The sequence below is a fragment of the Gobius niger genome (genome assembly GCF_951799975.1).
Source record: "Gobius niger genome assembly, chromosome: 14".
NCBI lineage: Eukaryota > Metazoa > Chordata > Actinopteri > Gobiiformes > Gobiidae > Gobius > Gobius niger.
In genome coordinates, this window is record NC_136865.1 from 18,865,201 (window position 1) to 18,887,443 (window position 22,243).

The following is a 22,243-nucleotide window of genomic DNA, read 5'->3' on the forward strand; positions in this document are numbered from 1 at the left end:
CTACTACGGTCCTTAGAGCTTATACCCGGCCTTTCTCAGAATACCATGTGTGTGTGGTCATGTCTGCAAACACTACTTAAAATATGGATTCCCCCTCTTTCTCTCTTTTTCATCATCACCATGTCGTCAGCACAGCAGCTCTGGTTTGTGTGTGCATCTATGTCGTGGTCTGAAATGGCATTTGAAGCTATGGGAATTAATCATACGGCTGTCAAAAATGCGCTCAGTTTCACACGTATTGGGCGCGGAGAACACAGACAGAGAGCGGAGAGGGTGTAATTTGTGACTGAAGTGACTGCCAAAAGAGATGCATCAGATATGTTTATGGTTTTGAGCGCACAAGCGTCAACAAACGTGTCGAGTTTTTGTCCAAGAAACAACCAGAGATTTTGGCATCGAGACAGTTGCAAAATCATTAGAGATCTGAACTTTGACCTTTGTTGTGTAGAAAGGCTGAAGGGTAGGGCCCAACCGATCCTGTGTGCGATGCTTCTAAACGTGTCAGTGTTGAACTGTGACAGCAGAGGGCGCTGTATATTCATGTTTAGTAGGTACTTCAGATTTTTTGAAATACAAAAATCAGCAGATTCCAAAACATAAAAGGGTGAGTCTCTATCTCTTATGGATCCGAAATTATACACAAATACAAAATGCATAAAATAGGAACAAACATTTTAAAGGGGCTAGATGCAAGTTAGTCATTTTGTGCTCACTACTGCCACCTCAGGTCTTATGCGTAACTGCAGCTTCTATATTAAGCTCGTGCATGACGGCACTTCGGACCCGAATTAATACCTTTTTGAGTGACAGTGCAGGGTTTTAGAGGCAGTTGAGGTGAACAGGCCTGAGCTCATTCTACACATTAGGACATGGCTTGAACATGTAGAGGGATGAAAATACTTAGTTTTAACATATCGGTCTGGTCCTAATAGAAGGTAATATAGGTTTACTGTTATAACATTAGTTAATAGCAAGTGCTAAAGAAAACTAGGGTTGAGCTTTGATTTGGCAGAATCAAGTTTCATAATCATTCATCGTCACATTTGACCTCTCCAATACCTATACTAAAATATTTGTCATCTAGAACCAGAAAACAGAGCAATAATGTTCAATTATTTCATAAAAGACAATTCCTTTTACGTTTCTATCATTTGTTTGAGCTGAAACAACCACGTTTCAAGCTTCATTGGACTTTGCATGATTAACTTGTATAAACCTGTCACAGCTTCACAATTATCCGTCATGGCCGCGCTGTACCCTTGTCAATTTAAATGTTCCGTCATTGAACCATCTGGACTCAACTCACAATGATCTGGCTATTCTCTTGCACCATTTTGCATCCCATTATTCAGTGCACTTTTGTCACCTTAAAACTGACTTTAACTTTCATGTTTTAAAACTTGTGTGGAGCAGACACAAAGTTTCCATTTCTCCTTCCAAAATGAACCCATCTTATATTGCCATGCGATTCACAGTGGTTAGGCATATGAATCAATTTGTGCATTAACAGTAACATAAACAAATCAATATGCTTCACTTTGGGGGAAGTGGAGCAAACAACGACACAGTTTAGGAATAAGGACTGATCAAGCGCTCTGCAATTAGCCCACAATGAAATATGATTGTAACAAATGACAAAAGCCACAGTAATATGGGCACATTAAGCGATTAGTTCCACCGTTTTGCATCTAATCATTTATATCATTTAAAAAATCAACTAACAACATTACACCCTCATTTTGTTTTTGTGCAGAGAGTCAATGAGGCAGCAGGCAGGATGTAGAAAGAATGACGAGTTGCGACTGTAGCTCAAAAGGTGCTTTAAGGTAAAATGTGTAAATGTACTTTTTGGGACCCTAAACAAAACAGTTTTAAAGATCTTAACTAAAACAAGAAGTTACACCACGAAAGACACCGGAAACAATGTGTCATGAATATTTGAACACATTTTTCACAGCATTTTTGCACAGGATTATGTTGATGAGGCGAACTATACTAAATGTATTTGAAGTGTGAACTAAATCACACATTGACTCGTAATAGTCCCAAAACTCCCATGAGGAAAACAGACACAAAAACCATGCTTCCCAACAACTTAACTCTTATCTATTGCTGTGTAATTCCCTATATCCACACTTAGGTTGGAGTGAACTGATAACAAAATTTTCATGTATTGTGTGTGAGTCCGTGTGTGTGTGCGTGTGCTTGTGCGTGTGCGTGTGCGTGTGTGTGTGTGCGTGTGTGTGGTTTTTGTGAGCAGGGACCCGACGACTTCCTCTGAGCTTCCTGTGATCAGAGCTCGGGGGCTGCTGAAGGACAACCAGGAAATTAGACACACACTCGCAAAGACACACAAAGACTCAGACAGACAGAGCAAAACCCGGGTTCAACTTAATGTGTGGGATTTTTCGAAAAGCATGCATTTGACATTTTTTTCTGGGCTTTAGAAGTATTACGGTAATGATTAAATTTGTGTTAAATTGAAAAACAGAGGCCACAAAAAGTAACAGGGAGGAAACATCCACAGTGGCTTTCGTGTTAGTGATGGACTATTTTAACAGATACTAGTAGTAGTAACAGTGGATAATAGTAGCTTTGAAATGCAATAATTATACTATGAGCCACTTGAGGGAGAAAGGGCTATGGCTTCAATTTTAAATTGCCTGTTTCTGCAATGAACTGATAAGGAAGTGATCTTTTTTGCACAGCATAGAAGCATGTTTAACACAATCTGCATTTGGTTTTGATGCTGCTGCTTAACAGATTTTTCCCAATTACTCATGTACGGTCAGCTCTTTTTCGGCAGAGAGGAATGTAAAGTCTTCAAAGCAGTCTTACTTGAGGATATATGGGCAGTGAAAGAGGTAAAATGACGCAAAATCAGTGCTTGAGCAAACATGTAGCTACTTCACTTAATATAATTTCATCAAGCATTTTTTATTCTTTCTTTCTTTCTTTCCAACACTTAGAATGCACAGTTGCAGTACAATGAGTGACACTGTGTACTTTTTACTTGCTTGATTTATTCTAAAGCAACTACACTCGCATCTCTTGTGTAAAAGTACAAACCAATCATGGAAAGCGCCATATTAGCTAAACTTTTTTTTCAATTTGGTTACAATACACAGACGGGCACAACAGATACAAAGCACTTGTGGCCACTCTCCTCTTGACTGTAAACCTATGAGAAAGCAGCACTGAATACACATGGACCCACACTACGCAGGAAAGAGGAAGGATGTGCCATGTGTTTCACAATAAAAGCTTAGATTGAGTCGCTTCCCTGCACTTTTGTTACAAAGTGTCAATCGGAGTGCTCTTCTCTCCGTCTCTGCGCCCATGCCACATGAGTCAGTAATGCATCATGTACAGTATTTTGTGTCCATTATCTTATCTTATTACTGGGGTTAATGCATTTTGAGACCACATGCACGAGCAGGACAGTGAGACAGTTTGGGAAGCCTTCGGGGCCTGTCTGAGCTTTCATTTCCTCTGTTCTGCAAAACAACTCACAAAGTACCAAAGACAGATGGATGCACTGCGCGATGAGAGTAGTGCCCTGCCCAGAGGCATGACAAAGACAACAAGAGCACAGAGAAATCTGAAATTCAACTGGGATCAGCAAACTTCATAATTATCCAGAAAGGACATTTTTTTGGCTTAAAAAAAAATGCTTCCAAAAATTAATTGTGTTGGCAAATACAATCAATAGGTATTAAAATCAGAAAGAAATTTCGATCCATGCTCTCTAACAGGGAGATACCATTTGACGCTGAACACCCCTCCGAGTTAGTTCAAGTTGATCGAGTCCCATAATCTAGGTACGAGATGAGTATTCACATGATGATTGACAGGATGTGGACCAAAAAAAAAACACAGATGGGGCTGGGAAAAATAAGGCTGCTGACTGTGGAGACGAATCAGGCCAAGTGTATGTGTGTGGCAGCCCATGTGAAAAGAGAAAGTGCCTTCAAATCTTTAAAATCTATCTTTAAAAGTAAACAAACAGCCAGCCTATGAGCTAAAGACATTTGAGATCTACAAATGTCTTCTTCTGAAACACTGAAGAGGCACCAAGAGCCCCCCACACCTGCAGCACAGTGTAGGCGTCACAAGAGGAGCTACAGGAGACAAAAAAAAGGTACAAAAGAGGAGGTATCCAGGCAAGATAAGCCGCACAAGCCTTCTATCCTACTAGTGTTCTGGCTAATGGACGTTCACTGGAGAGTAAAACAGATTGACTGCTCAGATCTTCCCAGAAGATGGTGAAGGACTTATGTGGCGCGGAGGGAGCTGCACAGGAGGAAGATGAAGGAGGATCTGATCAGTGCAGGACACCACGCTCTGAAACAGGGATAAACCCAGAAGGCGCTGCACCGGTTCAGAGGATCAGAGGATCACTGAAGGCAGTTCTCCGATTTCCCCTCACCTCCAAAAACATGCTGTTGAGGTTGGCCCACAGTGGCCAAGCGGCTCAGTCGCAGCAGCTCAGGACTAACACCTGAACACTATGTTGTTGTGCAGTTGTACAATGACAAATAAAGAACTTACTTACTTAGTTACTTAATTCAGTGAAATGAGGTCCCAGAACGCAATTCCTTTCAAATGTCATTTTCACAGCTAAACACAACTGTTTTCAGCGTGGATTTAAACTCTGTCAGAGTTGAGGCCTGTCACACATCTTCAGGAGGACTGTTACAGAGTAAAACTGAAACACAGCCTCTCCGTGTTTAACCCTGACTCTGGGCACCAGCAGAAGACCACTTCCTGAGATTCTCAGAGCCCGGCATGTTGTGTATGGTGCTAACAAGTCAGAAATGTTACAAGGAGAGACCAACAGTACAAAAACAAACACATAAATTTTCACTTTTGTGTACACTGAAATCTTCTTTTGTGTGTGAGACTTTAATGCGTCACAATCTTGATGATACCCCTTTACAAAATTACTATTCATCTTTTGAGTCTTGTACAGAACAATAGCTTTTGTGATAATCACCAACTGAACCCTAGCAATGGTGGTTTCACAAGCACTGGCACTCACATGAATACTGAAAAGGGTAACATCCTAATTGGAGAGGAAGTCTAGTTTAACGAACCTCCAACCAATCATTCCCCCATAAAAGGCCTACGTTGACACACATGCGCCGCAGAAAGCTTTAACTTTTCATATATCGTCATATTTTCTCCCTAATTAAAATGATGGTAAGTTTTTCCCAAACAAATTTTCGGTTTCTTGGGAGTTCAGTTGTGTCTCCTCTGCCACATGTTGCCTTCCCTCCCTGCTTTTTTTAATTTTTTATTCTGACAAACTCGCCGACAGTGACTTTTTCCTGCGCTGGGGGAAGTTGCAGGTCGTTGCAACATCACAGTTAGAAAAAAAAAAAAGAAAAAAAAAAACTTCTTAAGACTCACGCACACTTCCTGAGCCCAGAATATATTTGGGATGCAGAAGTAGACTCTTCCTTCAGTTTACTGTCCTATCACGTTTGAAAATGCAATTTATCTTTTGCCAAGTGCATTATGGAAAGTAAAGCAAGCAAGGTTACTTTCTGAGACAATTGTACGTAATATTTGCATTGTTGTTGGTCTCGTATGGAAGGGCTGAGAAGTTAAGCATTCCAGGTCGGTCCCTACTAGTTTGTCAAAGTCAAAACAAGGGGGCTGCACTAAGATTTGCATCAAAACAAGACAAGAGGAAAATAATGACCGATAATAGTGAAAAGAAAGAAAAGACCATGTGTAGACCACAGTCCAATAGCAGACCAATAATGTCGATAATGTAGCAGAATTGTGCAAAACAAAAAACTAAAGTCTGCTCTATCTCACGCAGAGAGGCGACTGTATTGTGCAATGACCCAATTTGGTCTGATTCAGGATTCTCAATGTGATAAAGCAGTGAATCGATACCTGTGATTATCTGTCTCACGCTGCCCGGGGGCGATTTCAAACACTGAAGAGGAGCGGAGACTTTGTGAAAAGAGATGAAGAGGAAATTATTCCGAGGTTTGTCTGGACACGGCACAGGCCTCGGCATCAAGTATCGGCAGTTTCCTATTGAACTGTGATTGTCCCATTTTATCTAACTGCGCTGCGCTCTCGGCGGCGAAGTACTGGCACGCAAACATCGCTCAAAAACGTCAATCTGGGAACCTTACAAAGTTTCAAATGAACAGATTTACAATTAACATGGGCAGCAAACAACGGAGACGGTAAGACATGTGCACTCCAGTAAAGCAGCGCAAATCATGCATCATCATCTTAGCTGCATGTGTCTCAGCATTGATATTTTGCATTTTATATAACTGGAATGAATGTGTATGTAGTGAGTATGGACTTTTTGGGAAATATCAATACTTAAAGACACAAGCCACTATTTCTAGCCAACAGCATGCTACAACAAGTCAGTGGCAATGAAGCAAAATATAACACCAGATCTATGTTTTGGATTAACAACTTTACCGAGCCATTTTCCCCAGTTCGGCTTTACCCAAATCTAAAAGCTCAACTCAACTGGAGAGCAACAGTGTAATGTCTCATTTGAAAGCTAAGAGCTACAAAAGTGATGGTAGCCTTTTTGTCACATTGTCGCCACATTATTGTCACATTTTTGCCGCTTTCTTGTCACGCTTTTGTGTCACTTTTTGTCGCTTTTTCATGTTTGTTTGCTTTTTTCATTGCTTTTTTGCCATGTTTTCCTCACGTTTTTGTCACTTTTTGTCGCTTTTTCATGTTTGTTTGCTTTTTTCATTGCTTTTTTGCCATGTTTTCCTCACGTTTTTGTCACTTTTTTGTTGCTTTTTTCTGTGTCACAATACCGTTGTTTTTCGGGCACTTTTTTGTTGTGTTTTCATCCTCAGTTTTGTCGCTATTTTGATGCTTTTATTTTTGGAAGCTTTTAGAAACTGGAGAAAATGTGCTCGGTTCAGGCGCGGGTTGAGTAAATTTAGCATGAATTGCGCATTTAATGTTTGGGCTGTATTCATTGTTTGCTTTTTTTTTGTATCACCACATTTGTGTTTTCATCCAATACTAAAACACTGCTTTAAAAACATAAACCTGCTCTTACATTGTGCACAAGTTAGAACCATTTTAGGAGAACATCATTTGTAAAGGCTTATTGAGGTTTATTTGAATAAATACTCGCACAAAGTGTCGGTAGGTAAAGCATCAGACTTGATACATCACCTCTCTTAGACCGGTGTGGTCAAGTGATTTGTCTCTCCTCCTCCCCACAGCATCACTCCTATTCTGTCAGCGGTTATCTCCTTTTGTTTGAAGTCTACGTCACGTGACCCGAGCCCGAGCTTCGAGCACCTTAAAGTAGGGCACAGACTGAGGAGAGATTCAGGTGTGGATCAGTAACAAGAGCGATGGTATGCAATCTTAAGTTCACACGCCCTTCATGTTGATACACCCAGCGCAAATCCACAGATACGCACAAACAGTACACCTAGTATCTACACCCTCAACTCTTTCAACTCAAGTAATAAACCCGGCTCCTCCCAGTGTACTTTTATTATTGTTTTATTTACCGCTCTGAGCAGGTTAATCTTTGTGCCCATGAATGACGTAGATATTAAAAACAACCTCTTGACTTGGATATCTGTTATGAGCACCAATCTAATATGGCATAGCGACTTAAATGTACAGGTTGACGTGTTGGAAATATGTTTTACATAGCCCTAGGGCCCCACCACTGAATGTACACTGTGTATAAAAAGTTTAAATGTGTTTTCTCTGGAAGATTAGCCAAGAGTACATGCTCTCCCTGAATCTGCCTTTTGGCTATTGTCACTTAGTGCTTGTTTCACTTAAGTGTTGCTTCATCACCATGACTCAAAAAACACAACTGCCAACAACTGCAAGAATGAGTTGACGTTAATGTAGTAAGTGTAAAAGTATTTGAGTATTCTACACAGATAATTGAGAATATTTCAAGCAGACCTAATACATAATACTTCTTCTTAAAGGGACTAGGGGGAAATGTTAAAATTAAGTATTTTCCTCCCCCTACATGTTCCAGTCATGTCCTAAGATGTAGAATCAGCCCAGACCCATTCACCACAACTCCCTCTAAAATCCTGCACTGTCACTCGGGTCCGAACCTGCAGTTACGCATATGACCAGAGGTGGCAGTAGTGGGTATAAAATGACAAACTTGCATCCAGTCCCTTTAAGGATTATAAAAACCTTTGAATAAACAGTTTCAACCGACTCATTTGACATGTGCCATGCCTCAAATCAAAAGAAAGGTTTGACGGCTTATTGCAGCTGCCCTGGTATCTACGTATCTTGTCAAACCAGTCCGGTGTGTTTCTACAATCTTATCTCTAAGCATCGACAAGTGCCATTTAATTAAACAGCTACCACTTTTAACTTTCTCTGGGAAGAAAGTGAGTGAGTGAGACAAACAAACGATTAACGCGCTCGAAAAGATTCAGAACGACTAGTTGTGAGGAAGATGGGCCGAGGGGGGGAGGGGGGCTGGAGGAAGAAGAGATGCATTGCCTTAAAAGCCGCTCTGAGTCCAAGCGTGTGATAAGGATCTGGAGCGTGTACAAGCGAGGCACGTGAGACTGTACGTTGAACTTCTGTGGACACAAGCGCAGATAAGGAGTGTCTAATTACTGTTTAATTACAGGGTGGCACAGTAAAAGATAGAGCAAAGTTTCTTTCCATTGCTTCATAATGCCATGATCACCTAGGAATAACCGAATACTTATTCATGACGTCAAACCAAAGTGTTGCTATCATTATTGAAGAGACAGTTCTCACATCGACGACTAATAATGTTTTACTTTGAGCCATAAAGCATCCCATATCCCCAAATAAATAAATAAATAAATAGTTAAATTTAGTTTATTTAATCAGGACAATGTCCAAGTACATTAAAAAGATGGCTGCACCAGATTTACCACTATGCTGATTTCCATCTGTAGTCCCACACAACTAAAATTACATAACAGAGTTAAAAGTACATAACATGAGGCAATTTACGTAACAAAAGACAGTTAATACAATATAAAAAGGCAGTTTACAAACAAAGTGCAATATACCAATGCAAATTACAAATTAGTGTGCAATATTAGTTGTGCAGAAAATATATGGAGAGCAACAGTTTATTCCTTTTTTTTTTTTTTTTTTTTCAAAAATCCTTGTAACACATAAAACACAATACAGTGTAATAGCCATCACATGGTACCCGCAAAGGTATCATCCGATGGCCAAATACCCATCTGGTACTTGTAGTGTGGGCAGGACTGGTGGTCTAGAAGCCAGTCTTTGACTGCCTGTGAGAAGCTGTGAAAATCTACATTGTTCTTTAGATTGTCTGGGAGCCCATTCCATTCTTTGATGGCTTTGTAGGAAAAGGCTGATTGGGAGAAGGCAGACTTTCTTTTAGGAACATTGCAGTCACCCCTGGATACAGGCCGCTCTATTTGTAAGCTGAGCGCGTAGCTGTACATATGTTTGTAAGGGGGGTGGGGCAGCACCATCAAGGATTTTGTGAACCAAGTGGACATCAGAGTACCTCATCAAGTTGTCAGTGGTGGTACCGCCAAGACTTTTTAATAATATACAATACAGGCATTTATTTAAAGGGACTATGAGGAGTTTTAAAAAAAAGTATTTTCCTCCCTCTACAACAACGTCCTAATGTGTAGAATGAGCCCAGACATATTCACCACAACTGCCTCTAAAATCCTGCACTGTCACTCAAAATGGTGTTAATTCGGGGCCAAAGTGCCGTCATGCACGAGCTTAATATAGAAGGTGCAGTTACACGTGTTACCTGAGGTGGCAGTAGTGAGTATAAAATACTAACTTGCATCTAGCCCCTTTAACAATCAGTGTTTTATTGATGGAAACATGTCTACAGGGAGGAAAAATGTCATTGTTAGGAGAATGTTTGGCGTCGCTACATGGCTTGTTTAATTAGTAATCACATCAATTTAATTGCTCTTATGACATACCAGCAAAACCTTTAAAGTTCTGCAGTGTGGCTTTGATCATACTATGCATTTAGGTTTAATGACTGCTGTTATTGCATTTGTCTTGCTATTAAGGTTTTTTACACTTCCCAATTCTTTCACTTTTCCAAAAACAGAATAAGCAAAAAGATAGCAAAGTAGCAACGTTTTTGCTATCACAATTTAACTACATGAACTGCGCCTCTTATGATTATGACGGTATCCTTTCTGGCTCAACACAGTGGAGGCAATCTCGTCATAATTGTTACAACGACCTTTACAAAGCCTTCAAGAACACCCCAATTAGCAGGAAATTCAAGGGGTTTTGGCACAAGGATGACCATCAAAACATGAACTACAACATGCCCGGTGCTTACAGGCATATGTTCCAGCTAATTGCTTGACAGTTAACGGCGCAAGGCTATGCTAAGTATGTCTTCCATTTCCACAGATGTCAACTTTTATGTCTTTTGTTTTGTTACGGGCTTCCACCAAGTTGTTACCTGCGGACTCAAACATCATCTGGATCCTCAACATGGTTAGCGCTCATGCCTCACAACTACAAGAAGGTCCCAGGCTCAATTCATGGACGATGTGGACCTTCCTATTTGGAGTTTGCGTCTTCACTGCGTGTCTGGGCGTGTCTGCAAGCTAGGTGGTTCTCATCAAAATTGTAGCTGACGCTCAAAGGTCAGTGCACTTCAATCCATAGCCCCCTTGCATGCATCTTCTGTTCGAGAAAACCTGTTTTCTTCAGCGAGTCCCTGTCACAACTTGATCCAGACTGGTTAGGATTTAAGCACATGAGCTGAAATGAGCTGGAAAACCAAGCGGGCCCGAAGTGACTGAAGAGCAAAGCATCGCTCAACTGAAAGGACATTTGGACTCCCCTGTGACTGTGAGAGCCCCGACCTGCCTGCGTGTCCTTGGGCGAGATGCTGAATCCCTAACAGCCCCGAGGGTGCTGTTCTGTGGCACAGGCTCCAATCTGGTAAGGCCCTGAGATTAAACGGTGAGATTTCACAAGAAGCGATCAATAATAGAACTTAAATCTGAGCCCAGAGGTGAGTAGTGATGTGTTATATTTATTCTATTTACTTTTGAAACATTTGGGAAAAAGTGAGACAGAGGCGGAAATACCATGGTTGAAACTAAAGATAAAAAAAAAAGTGACTTCAGTATAGTATGAACCGTTTTGTATCATTTTGGCTACTTCATCACCAAATCAATAAAATCCTTCCAGCGTCAGGTTATCTCTGCTCCTCTGACCATGTGGCACTCTTCTATCTGCACTGTCCTGTTTCTCTCTCCTCTTCTATTCCTATTATGGACATAGCAACAGGACGACCAGAGGTTTGATGTACCGTCTGTCGCGGCCTGACTGCGCACTGGTGTGTGAGTGTGTGTGAGATAGCAGATAAGGGCCATATATAAACAGCACTTGAAAGTCGAAATGTAAATGTTTGGAAGTGGCTGCAGAACACAAGACCATATCAAGATACCAGACGGAGCAGTGCAGAGGAGGAGGAGATTAAAGTGGAGTTCACACCAGGAGAACTACCAGGAGACTCCAGGCAGAATCAAGCCATCAATAACAGCTTAGAGCAGTTTAGCATCTCAAAGCGCCCTCAGAACAGCCTCCGTTTGGGCAGAAAGTTGGGGAAGTTTAGGCCAAAGGATCGTTAGAATGATTGTTTCATTGTCTACTGCCAATAAATGATCAATGGAGGAAACGGGCCTTTCTCAAGGAAAAAAAAAAAGTACAAAACACACAAAACTTGCCTTATCTAGAAATAATACAGCCTATATTTCAAAAAATGTTCTATTTTGTTTAAGCACTTTAGGAAAATTACATTTGTTGTAGGAGATAGGGAGAGAAAGTTGCTATTGTGAAAAGTCAATATTCGAAGAAGTGACAATTTCACTGTTCTCTTCTTTTTTTTAACGTTTTTTTCTCACTTGTAACCTTGCGCTACATGCTGGATTGTTGCAAGAACTGAGTGGTGGGGGAACCAGAGTACCCGGAGGAAACCTACACAGACACAAGAAGAACATGCAAACTCCACACAGAAAGGCCCCGTCCTGGTGGGAATGGTAAATGTTAAATGGTCTCAACTTATATAGCACTTTTCTGCCTGCATTAGGCACTCAAAGCGCTTTACAGCAAGGATCCACTCACCCATTCACTCTCTCATTCATACACCAGTGTACGCAGAAGTGTAGTGTCTTACCCAAGGGCACAACGACAGTGTGCACCTTCAGGAGGCTGGATTCAAAAAACCCCGACCTTCTGATCATGAGGCGACCTGCTCTACCATCTGCGCCACTGTCACACCGTCGCCCTCAAGCACTTGTCAATAATGAACAACTCGGCGACAAAAAACACAACTTATGCAGCAACATACAGTACATATAAACCATAGACCGTTAGAAATTATAGACAGCTCCTCCTCACTCCTCCCCTTTTGCCATAATAAGTATGTTCACGGGGGAAAACATGGCGGGTTTACAGACTCCTCCTACCCTGCTCTGTCTTAGCATGTTCCTAAAAAGAGCATAAGGGCGGGATCTTCACTGCAGACTTGGCCCTCGCGTGACGTGTAGTTCATTAGCTTTCATGCTAACGGCCTGTCAATCAAAGTCCAGGCCTCATTAGTGTGCGAGATTGTTGATGTTCCTGGTCCCTGTAATGGTGCCTATCCCAGCGTTATCACAGGAGGAATATCTAGCTGTAGAAAGTTCAGGAAAATTAGGCACCAGGCATTAAGGTTGTTTTTAACTTGTCTAAAGTGCAATGCTTGCTGACTAGCTTGTTCTGCCACCCCTAGCGTTGTAGTCCTTTTTTTTTTTTTTTTTTAATGAAATATTTCACTGCTCTAGTACTCTACTGCTCTAGACTTTGCTCTGATTGGTTAAAACGAGGTGTGTTTGAGCCAATCAGTAGTAAATATGCCAATACAAGTCTATGTTCTTCCTGAACGATTCAAACCGGACACTTTCCAGATTAATATGACTGTGCTAATGTTATTTGCAAAGTGATATCAATCTCGCTTTTGCCAGGTCATGAGCACTGTGAATCAATCGGTCGGTATGTCAACGATATGAGCGCCTAACAAGTACCAGTTCATCGATGATTTACTTATTGTACATACTGAGAAAACTGTATGTGGCGCCTCAATGTAATTACTATTCCAGGTAATTTCCCTTAAACACAAGATTAGGCAGTGATTCAGTGAACGGGCGTCATGAATCAAGCGTGACAGGTCTCCGGCGATAGTGTCAACGCAGCAGATTTCAGAAAAGCATGTGAGTAAGGGCATGCTAATGTGGCTACACGACGAGGTCCATACAGCAAAGTCTTGTTCCAAAAATCTACATCTGGTCGAGCAAAGCAAGTGAGCGAGGGATTTTTAGCAGAAGCTTGTTAACCTCGGGAGTCGTTAGCGCAGCCCCGAGGTTTAGCCAATTAGACTAAATAAACGACAAGTGAAAAACAACTCAGACAAATGGAAAACAAGAGGTGAGCGGAGAGGTCTGATTACGGATTTTTTTTAAAGGGATAATTTGGAACCATTTGTGAAATAGAGAGAGGATGGTAACAAGCAAACAATGAGGAATAAATTCATCAGACAATTGGATTATTAAGTTATTTTAGAAGATGACATGCTTGTAGTGCTATTATGTATTATTATTTGTAGGCTTAATTGCCCCAGTAGGAAAATGTAACCTCTGTGTTTGACCTATGCCCCAGGGCAACCAGATCCCGAGCTACAATCTTGGTGGAAGCTTTGCCAATAATGTGCTTGTTTTGGGTTCATTGGCGATGCCAGAGCACACAACAGAGGCAAACACTATATTCTTCCAGGACTCAACCTTATGAGAAAGCCTGTGTCAGTGGAAGGCATCAGAGAGTTCTATAGAGACATGACAAAGCAAGATGCACTGAACTATGGGATATCGGCAGATGAAATTGTTGAGAAATGCTCTTGAATTTTAACAGGTGCATGATTTCTACAGCCATGCAACACATTATCTGCAACCCAGAATCCCAGACACTTCCAGTCGTTTACCCATAAAAAGGCTAAGACTAAACTAGGACGACGGACCAGCTGTATTAATACAATAAAGAAAATGATATTCTAGTAGCCAAAATAGTCTTTTTTTTTTCTGAAGGGCTTTGTGTTTTGATAGCTGGCCACTGTACATTCACTGATATTCCGTCACACACTTGCACATGCAAATTCCCGTACTACACACGGCCCCTAAAGAGGCCCTTTTCCACATCGGGCCATATGGTGCAGACAGGCGCACGGAAACAATTCTCCAAAAACAACACACTCCCCATAGAAACCTGCTACACACACACATGCACTTAAACCTGCTGAATGAATCGCCGCCTTGTTCAGTGGAGCTCTAATGGCAAGGAACCTGCCATTGAGATTACCACATGTGCACTCTCTCACACATATAGCGAGGGTAAGGCATTCTGGCGCAGTTAACCATGAGAGGTTACTTATTTTCCCCTAAGTCTAAAAGTAGTTTTCAATTGAATATTCTTTCAGAGGCCGTCATAAATCTCAGCAGCAGAGCCTTGTCTGCACAGAGCTACGGCTGCTGAGACGGACATATACTATATGACATTATATAATCAGTCAATATGGTTTCATATTACCTTGTTACTGAAAAACAATACAATTATTCAAACTGCATCTGGGCATTTGGAGTTTTGAAGTTACGAAGGTTAAAGCTGTTTGTAATAAGAAGACAATTGACATTGAACATAATCATTTATGAATGATGCTTCAGCTTGTGCCAGGCCTGCAGTCACAGGAGTGTAACAACATGCTACAAAAGAGCACTGCTCTGTCAGGAGCTCCGGCACAAGTGCCCCGAGGATGTCATCGCTTTTAAAGTTTACACATTTTCTTTAGTTGACCTGAGTTGTGACACATTTTGCCAATGCTTGTTCTTCGTGTCGGTGTTTGCAGACAAATGTTGTGGCGGTCTCGCACTCTGCCTCCCTGTGCGCTCACGTTGGCAGCTGAGTGAAACAAAGCCGGCAGCAGCAGCGGCTCAGTGCAGCGTGGACTGAGACTGTGGCACCTGGAGCTGAGGAAGCAGGAGTTGGAACTATCAGAGCCCACAGCTCCCTGACTGCGCCCTGCCTCTGTGTGTGTGCGCTGTGTGGTGTGTGTGTCTGGTGTTTGGGCTGAGTTTGTTTTGTGTCTGTGCAGTCCTGGCAGGCATGGAGGTTGTGCAGATGCTGCCAGTCGCTGGCTGCAGGAGCTGGCTTTTACCGTTAGCAGCAGAGGTAGCCACAGTCCTGTCAGTTCCCAGCATGCTTGGTCTTTATCACTGGGTCGCGTGTTGCTGGCCTGGCACTGCCCTATCAGCAACAACCTGAAACACAACTTTAACTCACAACCGAAATCTGGCTCTGAGAAATCTGCACAACTGAATGTGAAGGAATTATAGACATGTATGATTAAAGCTGGAGGACTTCAGCATTCTATGATTCAAAGCAGAGATGATTTCTCCAGTTGAGTGTGATAAGAAATCGCTGACTGAATGAAGTGTTCCCTGGACTACAGGAGCCTCATTCAGGCTGACTTGGCAGTGGTTGCTGTACCTCAGACAGTCTGGGAGAGTGATTTTCCTCCCAGACAGAGCAGCAGCACACAGCTGTATGGTTCCCCAACATATGGATTAAATAAATAGAGTCTGTGCTCAGCTTGTTAACACTTGTTCAGTTGGCTACAACTCCTCAGTGCAGCTAAACTGAACAAAAACACACCCTGCTCTGTGCACACCCACAACAATGCTCTGCCACAGACACAAACCGAACAACCAGGGGAAATTAGTTCAACATACGTTAGTGTGGGAAACTTCTTTGCACATTTACAGCTTTAAAAAATCTGGCAGTAAACACAATGAGAAGCATCAAAAGAGCAGCCGATAGTCCTCAATTCACAAAGCTGGGCGATATGGAAATAAAAAATACATTGAAATCTGATCCCTATGACAATCTGCTGTTTTGGGGATCGTTATAAAATAGTTACACAGACACCTTTCCCTCTCACTCCTCTTATTGAGAGACTGAGCGAGCCAATGCAACCAATCATTGTGAAGTGTGGACTTTCAGAAGCAGCAAAAGGCTTTAGTTACAACTTAAGGAAATAAACATGAACCGTCATGACAGGAAAATTCCCATATAGGCTAAAAAAAACAAAACAAAGAAAGAAAAATATCAAAAAGCTAAAATGCCAATAGAAGACGCTCATATTAGATCAAACTGGCCCTTTTCACATTGAAGTAATGCTCAGACAGACCATGAGACACTAGGCCTGCACAGTAATTGTGTGGTGTAATATCCTTGAAACATGCAGTCGCTGTAACAGGGCTCTGGTCTGCTCTCACTATGTGGCCAGTTTCTAACCTAATCTGATTAATGGATTTCACCCTCCGCTCAGCTGCAAACACAGAAACAGAGGATACTGAAATAGGTTCAGTGCTTTGTTCGTTTTTCACAGCAATAATAATCGGATTAATGTTTTTTAAACTGAAGAAATACCAGGAGCAATAATGAACATCAGTGACTAAGCACCGATTGTCAAATAATTACCTAACATTCACAGAGAGCAACAAATGTGTTCAAGATCCAATATTAAGCTTCTTTTTTTTTTTTTACTTTTTTGTGGTACAACTTCTAGATCAAGACACATACATAACAATGTGTTAGTCTAAATCTAGAAAATACTGCTTTAAGTTAATATATTTAACTATCTATTTAGCTCTAGCAACAAACAGCTCCTATTACTGCAGTGAAACGGGAAGTGGTTCAGTTTGAAGAAATCGGCAAACATTCTTATCTGCACAATCAGGGAAGAGACACAGGAATTCTATGAGAGATGTACAGTATAATGAAGTGAGGGCTCGCGTTCTTAGTGAGGAAGCGAGACACTGACTAAATAAAGAGTTAATATACAAAAGCAGACATCTCCGTTTTGACTTCCCCTTCTGAATTGCTTTGGATATTTGTTGCTGTACTCTTAAGATGACACTTGTGAAACTAAAGTTGTGTAAATTTCATTAAGAACTAGCGACTTTATATTTTCATGGCACTGAAACAGACCTGGTAATGAAAAACACTGCTATGTCAAGAGAAATATTTGAGCATACGTTGAGTTTTTTAAGTGGCACTCATCTGTTTTTGCAAATGAACTCTTCCAATATTATGCAAGGATACTAAAATGTGCATGATTAAAACAAAAACAATGTTATGGATATCCAATAGAAAGCATATGTTATCCAGATTGTTATTCAGTATAGAACCTAAATGAATAGTTAATAAAGTAGGTGGAAATGCACAAATGTGAGATTGATCAGTGATTGATTCTGTGTCCTTTAAACGAGTCATTCTGTCCACACTAACAAATGAAGTCATTGATTACACTGACGGCTGGTAAGTCCTCCTTTATTAGTTTTAAACATACACCCTAACAGTAACCCGATATTTGGGATTTGATTTGCCATGGATAGTGTTTGTGTGTGTCTATATGTGAAACCCCCCTGTGTTGAAATGCAAATAGGTTGAAATATAAACCTGTCATAGGATGTCACGCTGTAAAAAGATGAGCTCATCACACAAACAAAGACGCAGCTGCTGACCCATTTAGGTGCAAATAGGCCAACAGGTAACCAGCACATAGAGAGCACATAGCGCTTCTCGTGACGTCCCGGCGCCTTCGTCAGGCATGAAATACAAGTGACACCCAAAATCCTGCTGCTATCTTTATCACCGTTTCCTGCATTTTCAAGGCTTTTCGTGCCCTTGTTTCAACTTGAGATGTGTTGTTTTCATTCTTCTCAAACTGTGTTACTTTTCTAAGTAAATGTCACATAGTATACATATAGAAGTTTGAGCTGCGCAGTTTGTCATTGCCTTAAGTTATTTATTAGTTTTATTGTAATTCAGCTTGCAAAACAGACTTTGTATCCCGGAGGCTAAAATGACACTCTACACTGCTGAGCCATGTAGTTGTCATATTGAGTGCACTTCAACACATGCTTCTGACTTAGGGAGGGGCCAGTGGTTTGTCACTTCTGCAAAGGTAATACATTTCTTCGCAGCAGTGCACGACAGGTTTGACAAATGATGTCACTCATCATGTTTATACTGAGCCAGAGACAGGATCGTTTAGCCGATATGTTCAAAGCATCCAGCACAGTTTTTTGGCAAAGAAAAATTAAATCGTGAGGGATGCTACGGAGTTATGAATTGTGTGTTTCCTTCGAGGAGACAATGCACAAAGTCAAGACTAAAACAAAATGCTTTTTATGCGGAAAAAAAAGTTGATATTTGTGCGTATTTGACCTTGTAGTGACCCAGTGGCTGTATGAGTGGTCAGCATGGCGCCTTTACTTTCGATCGCGGTGGCCTCTACAACGCTCCAGGATCAATTGTTGTGTAGGTTTTCTGGTGGGAGGCTCCGTCAACGGTGAAAACCTTGAAAACAATCGATCCTGGAGCATCCCAGAGAGCACTGTGAGGGACAGTAAAGGCGCCATGTTGACCACTCATACAGCCACGGGTCACTACAAGGTCAAATACGCACAAATATTAAAAAAAAAAAAATCACATAAAAAGTTGCTTGATGCACCTTTAAATTAGGAATATTTCGCCTAAAACGGAACTTGGCACGTTTTTGCGTTGCCGTGCGTTTTTCCCCCCCAAAAAAATCTGTCCATCTGTTGTAAAGGAATAGTATCAGGACTGACATCTTCAAGTGCAAGTGTATGTATGAAAGTAACATCCCTCAGAAGTGCCGCAGATTTGTGTAAAAGTCTTAATCTCATCACGCCTCCATCAGCAACTCGCCCGCGACGTCTCCTCCGGAATTTGCCAAATCTGACTTGGAAACCGGCACATCAAAGGACTCGGGCCGACCCGCGACATGCACTACTCTGTAACACGTGCAGAGATGGAGCTTTTCGAAAAGGCATGCAAACATACAGGAGGAGACAGTTAGCCCCTGTGTGAGCGCACGGGCCGACCACAGCTAAAAGCATCAGGCAGCTACAAAGCAATCTCAGCAACATCACCGAGCAAAGACCACATAATGAGAACCATGCGCAAACAGACAGACTTTAACAGCGGCCTATGGGCAAACGAGATGGATTTGACGCCATTGATGTGATTATAGTCAACTTTAAAGGTACGCTGCGTAACATTTTGGACTATACTGTGGCTGGCGAAACAAGACATGCTCCTAATGACCAGCTCAACACAGAAAATGCTGTTACTGCAGTGTGTAATAAAAGGATGGATTTGGATGAAAAACTAACCTGTTTAAATCTCAAATTCTATAGCATTTCGTCACATCTCCATGGAAACGAGCTGGAGACGTACCCACTCCCGGTAAAGTATACAGTCATATCTGAGGAGGGCTGAGCCTCATAAATGTTTGTTTGTACATTTATGAGGTATTTTTCAATGATGAAAATATCTGTCATAAAATAAATGCTTGTGTTGCAATTTTATTTATTGGGTAAAATTCTACGTGGTGTGGCTTTAAACAAATCAATCGAAGCAAACAAATGATTGGACAAAAAAGGAGTTTATAACTGTTTTTCCTGTATCACAAATAAATACATTTGTTCAATTTTAATGAATAACTCGTGTCATAGTCTTCCCTTCGTCCTTAGATGTAAAATAAATCGTTCTGTTACATTCTAGAAGGCTTTAGTGGGTTCATGTTTTTGACACGAGGAGGTATTTTGATCACGAAAACAAAACATGACTATTTTCTGAAAGAGAACCTCAGTGTGGGTTTGCTGGTAAATTGTTTTCTCAAACGTGGTTTTGATTAGAAAAAAACGTGTCAAAGCAATTTTCTGAAATTGTTAACGGAATAGAAAATACCAGAATATCCCTGACAGCATCACTTCTCACATATTCCTGCGATTTTTATCAAGCTTACGGCCGCCACACAAGAGAAAGGCATTGAGCTAAAGTGTCACTTTTAAGCAGTAAAGAATGACATTGAAAATCAAAGTGGAAATGTCCCGCTCCAGAAACAATGACTTTTTTTTCTTCTTTTTTTTTTTTCTTAAAAGTGGTCTCTGTGAAAAGTGTTGAGGCAGCGAGATAAAACAGGCCTTGAGGTGTGACAAAGAAAAAGGAAACCACCAGGAGCTTGCAACACAAAAGACACGAGAGGGTAACGCGAGATTGTATTTGTGATGTGCACTTGATGACAAAGGTAAAAAAAAAAGTAGTAGAACCGGGACTTTGCAAAAAATTGAATATATCGGGTTTCTCAAATACTCATGACAAAATAATAATGCGGTCAAGCAGGTCGTACTACTACCGCGCGTGCTGCAATATAGCTGACTGCAGATAAAGCACACAGGCTCATTTTGAAACGCGGGAATACGCAGCAAGTACGCGATGGGTAATGTTTGCAAACTCAGCAAACAAAGCTACAATTTACCTTCTATTGACGATAAGTCAAAGCCACAGACACCACCTCCGCTTTGTTTCCTTCCTCTTCAACCTCAAATATACGTCTGAGCAAACTGTAATAACTTCAGCAGAACTAACAGCAGCCAAACATAATGAGGGTGCAGTGAAAGCGTTTTAATGGGAGGGGATACACAATTATCTTTACAATGTCTTACCTCTTGCATTCATGAGGTTATCAGTACATCATGGACAGCGGCAGATGTTAGGTGTAGTTCTGGTGGTACCTCTCCTCGCAGCCGCTCCACAACTCCCTCTGTCCGCCGCTCGGTGAAAAGGAAGCACTGTTCACTGCGTCAGGCGTGCACTAATATCCCTTCATTTTCAAGGTGCAACATGTAACTCCAAAATGAGACCAGCTTTGTCAAAAAAAAAAAAAAAAGGAAAAAAAAAGTCACTTATGGTATGGCAGCGTTTGTACATCCGCGGAAGAAACGCTCAAACCCCGGCGCTCATCTCCTTCGGTCTCGCTCGGTCCGTCGGCGTAAGGCACCTGAAAGAAATTACAGACAAATCATATTTAGGAATTGTTCAACATTTACCGCTTTCTCGATTCAAGCCAGATTTCAAATGGAGCTAAATATCGCGTTTTCGGGAACCAATTTGAACGGAGACGTCTGAATTGACTCGCTGATCAAAGCCGCGCAATATGTAATAATATTTAGTGCCCTGCAGAGACCAGAGCGGGTCAACCTTTGGTAATAGCACCAATTTAGTTTTATCGCCGTGGCTGACAGCGGACAACGTCTTCCACATGTGAGGACTGTTTTAGAGGCCTGAGATATACATAACGCACTACTGCTGTTTAAAATAGAGACTTGGAGAGATTTAGGTTAAAATGTAACTCTCTGGGAATTGTTTTCTTTCTTTTTAGCTTCTCACTTTAAAGGTACTATACCTAAAAATGTTCAAATTAAGTATTTTCTTCCCCCTACATTGCGTTCCAGCAATAAGCTCAGACTTATTCACCCCAATCCTGCACTGTCACTCAAAAAGGTGTTAATTCATGTCCGAATGGCCGTCATGCACGAGCTTAAAGGGATATTTCAGGATTTTTGACATAGGGCCTCATTTCCTAGTTATCCAGAGTGTTGTTGATTTCTGGATTTTTTTGTGATTCATGCAGTTCTTATATTTGAAGAGTTTTGTGGCGCTAGGCTAGTGCATTTCTATGGTAACAGTTAGCCTGCATTATAAACAGTCTGACACACTCCACAGTGCACCTGAGGCAAATCACTTATAACGCCAGACTACCCACATAAATGTCTGTGTTGATCATTTTTGAAATATAACTGACCTTGCATCACATGAATGATCACATTTTGAGGGACTATTTTCTAGCAGATCACTCCGCCGCTGCGTAGCTTATACAACCACGAAGCTGATGCTGCTCAAATATAACTTATTTTATATCGTTAGTCTGGCGTTATAAGTGACTGTTTTTAATACAGGCTAGCTGATACCATAGAAATGCGCTAACCTAGCACAAGCCTAGTGCCACGTAACTCTTAAACTACAAGAACTGCATGAATTACAAAAAAAGAAAATATCTCCAGAAATCAGCAACACTCTGGATAACTAGGAAATGAGGCCCTATGTCAAAAATCCTGAAATATCCCTTTAATATAGAAGGTGCAGTTACGCGTAAGACCTGAGGTGGCAGTAGTGAGTATAAAAATGAACAAATTGCATCTAGGCCCTTTAAGTAAAAAAAAGAAAAACATTTGCTGATCACATTCAAAGTCCAGTA

General features: G+C 41.2%; 1 protein-coding gene across 4 annotated transcripts in view; it reads right to left on the reverse strand.

The window, feature by feature from the left end:
• The window catches only part of trps1 (trichorhinophalangeal syndrome I), a 131,197-nt gene that overhangs the window by 86,672 nt on the left and 22,282 nt on the right, over positions 1-22,243 (reverse strand). For all 4 annotated transcript variants that reach the window (XM_079571594.1, XM_079571597.1, XM_079571596.1 and 1 more), the window contains exon 2: positions 20,652-20,986. In XM_079571594.1, coding sequence (XP_079427720.1) covers positions 20,652-20,664 — 13 coding nt within the window. In that variant the 5' untranslated portion in view covers positions 20,665-20,986. The remainder of the gene's footprint in view (positions 1-20,651; positions 20,987-22,243) is intronic.